This window comes from Fundulus heteroclitus, chromosome 23, assembly GCF_011125445.2.
Source record: "Fundulus heteroclitus isolate FHET01 chromosome 23, MU-UCD_Fhet_4.1, whole genome shotgun sequence".
In the NCBI taxonomy this organism is placed as follows: domain Eukaryota; kingdom Metazoa; phylum Chordata; class Actinopteri; order Cyprinodontiformes; family Fundulidae; genus Fundulus; species Fundulus heteroclitus.
In genome coordinates, this window is record NC_046383.1 from 6001885 (window position 1) to 6012470 (window position 10586).

Genomic DNA, 10586 nt, shown 5'->3' on the forward strand with positions numbered 1-10586 from the left:
ACCGAGGAGGCGCCTTTCAGCTTGAAACTTACACCTCTGCAGAAGGACCAGCGGCATCAAAAGCTACACAGTGCTGTGAAGTTTCTGCGCAGAGGTGCGAGCAAAATAAAAAATAATAATAAAAACAAAACAGCACTTCCACACAGCAGCTGTTTCATAAATTCAACAGTTCGAGTCATTTGTGGAGGGAAAAAAAAAAAAAAAAAAAGTGGATTTCATCACGTCTTTAAACCAAGAAATTTCACTTTACCAAGGCAAATAGAAGGCCAGACAGAGCAATAGCTGAACAACCCTGTCTGGTGGGTAGTAAGGTTCTTGCAGGTTCTTTAAATCTGACCGATTGCCGCTGGGTTTTACCCAGAAGTTTGTCAGTAAAGCAGTCACTTATTGCATTTCAGTTACATTCGCTGTTTCTGTGCAGTGCGGCGACGCTACACAACAGAGTTGACAGTGCACGCGCTCGTCCCCGTCAGGAAATGTACCGCGGTCCGTCCCTCAGAAAGAGGCCACGGCCATAAATAGAAAGGAAAGCGCCGTTTTGTTTTCAAACCCAGCAAAAAAAGATCTTTACTCGAAGGTTGACAAGTAAAGAAAAAAAGAAGAAGAAAGATTTCAGGTATTTAGTCCCAGTCGGTCTTAAACTCTGTTTTTTGGTTTTCGGACCCCTTCGGGAGGCACTTAAAAATATGTTAACTCTACTCCACACCAACATCTGTTTATTTCCACTGTTCCCACACGGAAATCTCAAAGCAAACAAGATTACTTATTGTCTTTTTCCTCTTTACGCCGTACAAAACATGTCAGGGTTTCCCTTGCAAAACTGCATTCATAAGGCTTACACCACATTTTAAATGCTTGGGTTAGCAATAAATATGGACTATACTTCAAAAACTCAAAACAAAAAGGTTATGTGCTCAATATTTTAAAAATGATTCTCGTATATATTTTAGTAAGGGTCACCTCTTTGTCTACTCTTATAATAACAAATAGCACAGAGTTAAGTCTTTCCTATTTCATTATGCAGATGCATTGCTTTGGAGTATATATGTCTGAGTATATATTGATTATCGCATTTCTGATGCAGAATTCGTAATGTAGAAACACTGTACATCCATGCAGTTTTTAAATAAACAGTATACAGCTGCATTTTGGAGACTGAATTGAGCTTGATAGTCCTCTGTCTGACTTGCCTATAAAATCCCCTGGACATGAATTAGAAAAACATCCTGTGCATTCATGAAACCACAACAGGCCGACTCTTTTTTTTTTTTCCATCAAGGAAGCCCTATGGTAATAAAATATAACATGATTTGAACATCATCAGTCCTGTTTTAAAAGAAGTTCAGGTAAGAGAAGCAGAAGACTTGATGGCTTTTTTTTTTTACTCCTTTTCTATTCCCACAACAGCAAAAGAAGGAAGAGAGCTCATTTCTATTGTCCTTTTCCAAAATTGCTCCCTTAGCTGGGTGGATCTTACAGTCAAAGATTGCTTGAAACATAGAAGATTAGCCAGGCTGTTCAGGAGTATGCTTGCGCATTTGGCTCTCCTAGTAAAAACTGGACCAGGAAGACGGATCCAATTCTATGGTGCTGTCAAATCAGGCTTTCAGGATGGAGGCGAGGAAGGTCCAAGTATCGTCGGCACAGTCCATCTTTATGCGTGATTGAAATGTGAAGACGGAAGACACGCATACAAAAAAATAAAACGCATAAACACACAAAAATGTCCCCCACCCACCTCCCCCCGCTGCGAGTCCGCTCCTGTGAATGGGCCCCTGCAGGCAACCAGCCTCAGAGAGGTGTGGCGTGAGGACGGGGGGCCGACTGCTTTAATGGCCGCCGTCGTCCCAGCCGCAGTCGTTCTTCTGCTTGCTCAGCTTTCTCACCAATCTTTCCAGCTCTTTGCGAGACTTCTGCTCCTCCTCCAGAAACTGCTTCATCCACTTGTTCTCCTGTAAGACATTGAGGGAACAACGACATCACCAACGGTCGGGTGAACGGAAATCAACATATACATGGTCGGCAACGTGGGTTTCCACAGAGTGGCGGCCACTCCTTAGAGACGAATAAGGATAATTGTTTTGATCAGTGGCCTGCAACTATTCCACATTTTCTCACGTTATAAGCAAACACATTAAGTCATGTTATTGAGTTTTACGCGACGGATCAACACAAAGTCCTGCGTAGATATGAAGCAGAAGGCAAGTAAATGATTTTCAAGATGTTGTCAAGATAAAAGTCTGACGATATGGCATGGATTTTTATTCAGCCATGATACCACCAAGTAAATGCAGCCCAACAGCAATGAGACGGCAACTAATTAGTAAATAGAGTTTAATTTAGTCTCAGTGTAAATAACACCGTCATGGTGTGGGGTTGAGTTTCTTCAGGGGAAGCAGGGGAGCTAGTGAGTCTTAATGGGAAGATGGACGAAGCTTAATGTAGGAAATTTATGGATGAAAACCTGTTAAAAGCTACAAAAGACCTCAAATTGGGGTGGTGGTTCTTGATCCAGCAGGACAAAGACCCTAAACATACACTACAGTGGTAGGGTTTCAGATAAAGCAACATCCAGACACAATTCTAGTTGCAAGCCTTAAAATTGTAAGGTAGCAAATTAATTAAACCGCAGAACTTAACTAAGAAACTGACGTAAGGAATAAATGGCGAACGTTGGAATTTGTTTTCTGAAATGACTTTGTTCATCAAGTCACGACTGATGAATGTGGGAGATAAACAGGACAGGATGTTCTTCACATGCGAATACATCCGGGTTTAAATTTAGGGCTCGCTTTGTGGTAATTTGTCAGTGAGGTGATGACAAATTGTATGATGGCTGCTGTCCTCACAAGATAATTTCCAATCTTCTTTGGTCTTGTACATGTGTAGCCCGGTCTTTGTAATAAAATTAAATTAAAAAAACAAGTATTTCCCCCCACATCATTTTTAAAAATAATGTTGTAAATACAGGATTGATTTCAGAAAAGTTTTTGAAAAGCTGTTGTAAACATAACAGATGCATGGAGGGGAGAGTACCACAAAGACTAGGGCTGGACGATAATTCAATAACATATCAATAGATGTATATCAATGATAGAAAAAAAAGGGGGTCAATAAAAAGTTCAATAGAAGAACAGTTATCCTTCCTTTTGCATTCTAGCCATGTAGATTAATATTACAGTCATTACATCCTGCCAACCAATCACAACGCAGACCCAGGAACCAAGCTCCGCCCTCTTGAAAGAGTTCACAGCGCACCAGTTCTCTTATTCTTTTTTTTAAAACTTGCAGTTTTGGTAAAAACTTGGTTGAATAAAAGGTTGTTTGTGTGTTCTGTATCTAAAAATAAGTCGCTGAATAACAGCATAAAATGACCAGGGCTGCACTTAAAATATATGCTTTAAATTTGTTGATCGATATCGATCAATAGGGTTTCTATTTTATCAATATGTTTTTTTTCCTATATCGTCCAGCCCTAGATTAGGCGAGTGAACAGTCAATTGTAACGCCAAAATAAAAATCAGCACCTGTCTGATAGCGTTAATTTTTCCTCCACTGCATGACCAGGTCTTTACCAACGGCCGCACATGTGACGCCAGCGCCCCATTATTTGTCGCAGACAATGATGCACATTACTCTAAAAGTCACACACGCAGACACAAAAACTGAGTTTTCTTAAATCTCAACTTAGGCTGGGGTTTTCAGAAATAATCGTTTTCAGTGATTTAAAACTGAGTTTTGGTGTGAACAAAAGGCCAAAACGCATAAAATTTACTTTGCTTTCCCAGATATCCGGCTAAATGTGGACATTGTTTAATTTACTGATGAAAGAGATTCTCAGAGAAATCCTCAAATGCATTTTGTTATTTAAAAATAAATAAATAAATCATACCGAAAAGTTTAAATGTTAAAGACGCAAGTAATGCACTAAGTTGGTTCTGTTAAGCCTGGCTGTATTGACTAAAGAAGATAGAGTGAACAAAAGCAAAATTGTTGCAACCGCAAACTTTACTTTTTTTTTTAATTCACTGCATGTATACTTATGCATAAAAAAAAATGAGGATTTGCAAGAAATGTCAAAACTGCAAATTACAGCAAGAATGTGAACACATTGAGTTACAAAGTCTATCAGCTGCTGGGAGGAAGGATCTGCGATAACGCTTCTTTGTGCATTTAGGATGCTGCAGTCTGTCACCAAAGGAGCTACATGCACGGAGAGGGAGACATTGCTCTACAGTGATGTTATTTTTGAGAGCGTCCTTCTGCATGGTGTCGAGGGGGCATAAAAGGACAGAGTCGGCCTTCCCGATGAGCTCCTCTAACCGCTGGGCGTCAGCTGTACATAAGCAGCTGATCCAACAAACTACACCACAGAAAACGGCCAATGACACCACAGAGTCCAAGGTGAGATCGAGAGGTCTAATTTAGGACCTTTAATTCTATAATGTTTACTCTATATAAGGCAGACAAAACATATGAGTGATAGACCAACATCCTGTTGCCTTCACACAGGGGGGTTTCCACAAAAGCGGTTTCAGCGCTGGTTTAGAGACAAATCTGAGTTTACCACCAGCTGTTTCGACTGCCAACAAACTGGGTCCAGTGCCGAGAAGCTGGAGGTGAAAACTGGTCAAAGCAGTGGGAAGATCATGAGATCATAAGTCTCTCTTCTTCCTCTTGTTTAGGTATCAACAAACGGGAATGATAGGGGGTTAGAAACTATTTACCAGAAGAGGCATTTCAGGTGATGGAAACCGGTAACATGAAGGGAGCTCATTGGCTATGGAATTTATTTTTTAATTTTTTTGATGGAACCAACTTAGAACTTAAACTTAAAATCCCTTTTCATGCACTTTTCACCTCTCCTTCAACTCTTAAAGTGTTAGTTTGAATATTTTAACGTGGGTTCTGTTGAGAATAAATAAGCAGTAAGCATCTTACCCGCCCCAACTAACAGTCATGACTTGTTAGTTACCAGCAAGTCAGGGAAAAGCCAAGAAAAACAAAAAGCCCATTTCTGCCATCTTACAATTGCTTCCATTTAGTGTGAAGATTGGGTTCCCCTAATTTCTCTATATAATGCTGCTTTAATAACCTTATTTACAAAGTAATTGTAAAACTAATGTTAAGAAAAATTGTAATTTTTACTACATTAAAAAAGGTAATAAAACCAATAATGTAATAAGGTGACATTGATGTCATAATGTTTCTGAGTCCATACCATTTAGCCAATAACTGTAACAGAAGTAGGTCACATGACAAATGTTTTCTTCCTGTATTGTAGCAAATTCTGCAGCATATTCCAACTACCAAATGGTAACTAAATAAATTGCATTTATTCATACATTAAAAATAATATTTTAGATTTCCATGGTGGTGAAGAAAATTTAAACAAATATGATGATGGGTATGTCAAAATATAAATAGTTTTGATGAGCAAACTGCATAATTTCTGCAAAAATGACCTATTTTAAAGAAATGCATTCCTAATTCAGCATAACATTGTCAAATGCAGAAAGTTTAAATATTCTCCCAATCAAGTAATAAGCCTTTACGTTAATACCACTCAGCATCTTGCTTTAATCCATATTTCAACATGTTATTAAAAGCATTCCAACTTACCTTTTTTAACTCGTGAACCTCGTCCTTTAGAGCATAAACTGCATCAACCAGGCTCCTACAAGTTAAAGTATAAAAGCATTTATTTCATACCACAAGATATCAAGAATACTTTATAGAGTCATTAAGTTTACTCCTTGTTATAGGAACCTACACAGTCCATTTTTTTTTATTTGCATATGAAGGTAATTCCGTCTCTATAGGATGAATATCAAATTTGTGAATCCAATTACATGAGAGGATTTATGCTGCAATATTCCCAAAACTCATTAGTAAAGCCAGCAAAGCCTATTCTTCATGCTTACTTTTCCTCAGTTACTGTCTGTCCATTGCTTTTAATCTCCTCCACGATGATCTTCTCTTCTTCAGGCAGAAGCACCTGGGGGACACACTCTTTCCGCACTGCCAGACAAAAGTGAACAGGTAAGCTTGGCTTTGTTTAACACCAAACATTATTTTTTAATTTGTCTCCCTGTGATCCTGCAATTAACCACACACCTGAGGCGGTCTGGTGCAGACTGGCTCCTGTGCAATAAGCCTCAATCACCCGAAGTATCTGAGCATCCTCCTCCAGAGCAACTGTGCCTATGAAAATATGACAGTGTGTCGTTTTAAAAGAAAGATGCTTTGCCTTTCAGTTCAGCTTCAGTAGGAAAGAGAATATCGATCGGCTGGGTGCATGACTCCGGTTTATTGTGTAAAGAAGGGTTTCGATGCATTACTAAAACTACTAGCTCATCCAACAGTTGATGCTACCTACCATGGACATATTGTATTTGATTTATCAAATACAGATTTGTCTTTATTCCACAAAACCAATTTAAGGTAATGATTAAACATCTGCAATCATCTTTACTGTTTCTAACGAAGAAATAAGCTGCTCAGTGGGTTAACCTATAGGTTTTGCCATTATGAATGTGATCAACAAGGGAAAGTTAATTGGACGTAGGCACGGACTAGTAAAATAATATGCCTGTGAAAAAAACATACAACATTTAAATGGTTTATGGCAGTTTTAATACAAAAATATAAGTACAAAAAATGTAAATATGATCTATGACTGATGTTTCTAATCATTGGTCCCTGAAAACTAGTCTGATGTGTTGATGCTGACCTTGTAAATGCCCTCAGTGAATACCAAAAGCCCCTGTATGGTTTGATCATTGCTCAACGGGAATGATGTTTTATCAAAAACATGATATATTGCTTTTTTTTGTTTTTTGTTTTTTTTGCAAATACGTTTTCCAGTCTAAATTATTTTTTGAAATGAGCAGTTAATTTACATTCCAGTTTAGTCTAATGAGTTTATTTTGAACAGGATTGGAAAATGAGAGTAAATGACACAGAAAAATAAAATGACTTGCACAATCAACAGATATTTAACACGATTCACCGCATAAAGGATTATAATGATGATCAAAATGGGGTATGAAGAAGTATAAACGTATTAAATCCTACCCCAGTACAATTTAAAGTTATTGCTTTTTTTGTTATTTTAATCCCACAATACCACTATTTACTCCAAGGTTCATTTTCTCTGATTCGATAATTAAACTTAAGAACCAAATCATCATATACTCTGCAACACCAAGAAGGGAATTACATTACAAGGTGCTTCAGTCAAATAGCATCTTTTTCACAGTAATCAAACATGTTTAGATCAGTGGGTTCATGACAGCAAGGATGGATCCATCAAAATGCATTGATTAAATCAAGTATCTACCACATTTTCCCTTCCTGCTGTGCAGAGCCGGCTGCAGGCGGGAAATAAGACCAGCTTTGGGTTTGCAGGTACATCATAGTAGAGCATAGGGATGAAAATTAATGCATGCTGCCGGTCCTTTGCTCTCAAACAACCCTACAGCCAATTAAAGCTAAAATAGCACCAAATATGTTGTGTTTCATTTATGGAACAGAAGCAACAACTTTGTAGTTCTTTAAAAGTGTATGCAGTCAAAGATGTTGCCTTCATGTGGAATTTCAGGAAATCAAGATTGATTTCAAGTTTTTCACAATCAAAGCAAGGTAATCTGTGAACCACGTCAGAATTATTAGGAGTTTGGATGGTCTAAAGTCCAATTTATAACAGCAAAACAGACAGTGGAGAGCTAAACAGATGTAAATATGCTGGCAAAGTACAGCTTGCAAACGCTGCATTTGGACAATCTGCAAACTGATGCATAACATAATAATCTGCACGTTTTTAAAAGACCCAATGCAAAATCCGGCTTTAAACTGTTTTAAGAAAGCTTAGTAGTAGTTGAAGCAGGACAGCAGCATTTATTAGGGCGTAACCCCTTACTTTTTCTTATCTGGATCTCATCATCAGAGGCCTTGCGCTCTTTCTTCCTGTTGCCTGGCAGGAACTTTTTCATTGGCCGTGGGCTCTTACTGGAGTCCTGCGGGAGCACAAGCAAGAAACTCAATGAATCTCAGTAAACGCAAACATCCGGGCTCTACACACAGCTGAAAACGGGAGGCTTCGGTCAAAACAGAATGCAAGCTCATGGGGATTGGCATCCCAAACGTACACACAGTGAAGAAACAAAAGAACCGTCAACAAACAAGGCAGCAAGCATGAGATAACCGAGACCAAACTGGCAGGAAAAATGTCTCCAAAGTTAAATACAGCCTGCTTGAAATGGTTTTTAAAAAGGTTATATCATGTATTTTTCTTAGCAATATGCACTTAAAATATCTTTTGTCACGGACAACAGTTGCAGCAAAGTAAAACTGACTTAACTGGCAAAGCTTCAGCTCTAAAGGCTTCGGAAAATGCCTCAAAATGAAATTTCATGATTTGATCTTTTTTAAGAAATGATCACATTGCAAAGATGTGGTTTTATGAATGAACGGGTTTTGCCTTTCTGCTGTGTTTGTTTTTTGTTTTTTTTTTCAATTATTTTGAAAGCCAGTCGTAAAAACGGTTTCCTCTGTGAAACACGCGAGAAGCGGAGGTGTGATGAATAAATTCAAAAAAAAAAATGTTTAGTCATTGCGTGATGTGTGCCAGTGCCGACGCCCAAGATTACAGCACAGAGGATGGGGATCCTACTGTCATAGTTGTTTTCGTTTAGCAGTTTGCCCCATGCCGTCAGCATAGGGGCCATGCAGCATCATTTGGAAATATTGAAAACTGGTTCAAACGAATCTTTTCCTGTTCAAAAACAAGAAAAAGTGCATTTATCGGGGCTTCACCATCAAATGCTCTTCTCTGAATGAAGATATGATCGAATAAAACAAAATTTATATGAAACGCAAATTCATTACACCCAGACTGATTTTAGGTCAATAGTTTGTTAAATGTAATGCTTTTGTGTTACATAAATGAATTTAATAGTACACGCACTCAACCGGTCTGGGCTCTTTTGCATCGTTTAATGCTATGTTAAGGTTCTGCTTGACCAAGATAGATTACATCTTTTGTGATTCAGGGGTTGCTGAACACAAAGAATGCTCCTGTTGCAGCGTCTGTGGGGCGCGTCTCTTTAAGAACTCGCTTCAGTGCACACCTCTATCTCCGGCTAATGTTAAAACGAGCGCTGCTTCACAACTCCCTTAAGGCTGCAGCTATCCCCTTTCCTTCTGCTACTTTTTCATTTACGCTCAACTTTCCCCATGCTTGGATACAGCGCTTGCTTTTTTTGCAGTCTTTCATCTCTTTCTGTAAGAGGAACCTTCCAGATAAATCCTATTTTATGGGTTTTCTGTAATATTCTAATTTTCTCAGAAACATTTGGATTTCCATTCAGACTAATAAATATTACTCTGTGTTAAATGTGTATCTTATGAGTTTCACTTTTTGAAGAGAATTGTTGAATTAACATTTTCAAGGCCATTCAAAAATATTGACATGCACCTGTAAATACACAGTTATGCACACCTTACAAATGACTTAAAAAGGTCACACATGACCCTCTCATATCTCATCTTTAAAGAGTAAATATGACTAATATGTCTGTTTGGTAAATGATTTGCATGATTATGGCGTATAGAAGCCTGCGACACACTAACGCACGGAAAGCTCAGCTCCCGCATTTTCTTTCCTTTCTTTTGAAAGCCACTAAATATGACATCCTTTATTCTATGATGTCAACATAAGAGGTATGCTTAATCGACTGTGCCAAAAAAAATAAATCCAGCGTTGAGGGACAAACCCAGCATAGCTTTCCAGAAAGGTAGCTTCACAGGTGGAATTTTATTGCAATGATGCGTCAGAAAATAATTTCAAAAGGTGAAAAAGAAAAAAAAAAAAAAAAAAGGTATCATACTGGCTGACTGACTTCTTGCAGGGAATTGGGGAGAAAAGAAAACTTGCAGGGCAACAGAAAACAGGAAACCAACAAGGTGAGAATGAAAGAATAACTGAAGCAAACAGAGCAAAGCAATGTCAGCTCAACACGCGCACACACTCACACACAGGCAACCCCCAACCCACCTCCCCTACCCACATTTTCAGACCACAAGCACACACACACACATAGAAACAGAGACATGTCTAACCTTACCTTCATGATATAAGACATCCTCTAAAGAAGGCAGAACGGAAAAAGAGAAAAAAAAGGGGAAAAATGTGCATGAAACATTACAATGAGTGAAGAGTGTGATGAGAGAGAGAACATTTCAAACACCCTTACTGGATCAAACCTATTGTTTGTCTTAGCAGAATGAATAACTTAACATCTCAGCAAGAAAAATTAGTAAAAAAAAAAACTAAAACCAAATAATTTTACCTCTCTATTTACCTGGATATTATTAAAGACAAGACAAGTAAGGAAATTTTATTTATTTAGCACCTTTCACAGGTCAAAAACCACACAGTGCTTTGTGATAAAAACAACCATAAAAAACACAAAAGATAAAGACATAACAGAAAAGATTAAAAAAACAAAACAAAAAAAACAGCACACATATAATATATAGTATAAAACTAGTTAAAAGCCCGTCTAAATAAATGAGTCTCTTGA

The 10586-nt window shown here is 38.1% G+C and overlaps 1 protein-coding gene across 1 annotated transcript; it reads right to left on the reverse strand.

The window, feature by feature from the left end:
• Positions 1 to 1259: 1259 nt before the first annotated feature.
• Positions 1260 to 10282, reverse strand: LOC118557293 (rho guanine nucleotide exchange factor 6-like). Its single transcript, XM_036126971.1, has 6 exons — positions 10128 to 10282; positions 7922 to 8018; positions 6118 to 6204; positions 5925 to 6021; positions 5623 to 5677; positions 1260 to 1952 (listed from the first exon to the last, which is right to left on the reverse strand). The coding sequence occupies exons 1-6, from the start codon at positions 10143 to 10145 to the stop codon at positions 1830 to 1832; spliced, it is 477 nt and encodes a 158-aa protein (XP_035982864.1). The 5' UTR covers positions 10146 to 10282; the 3' UTR covers positions 1260 to 1829.
• Between the last annotated feature and the right edge of the window lie 304 nt (positions 10283 to 10586).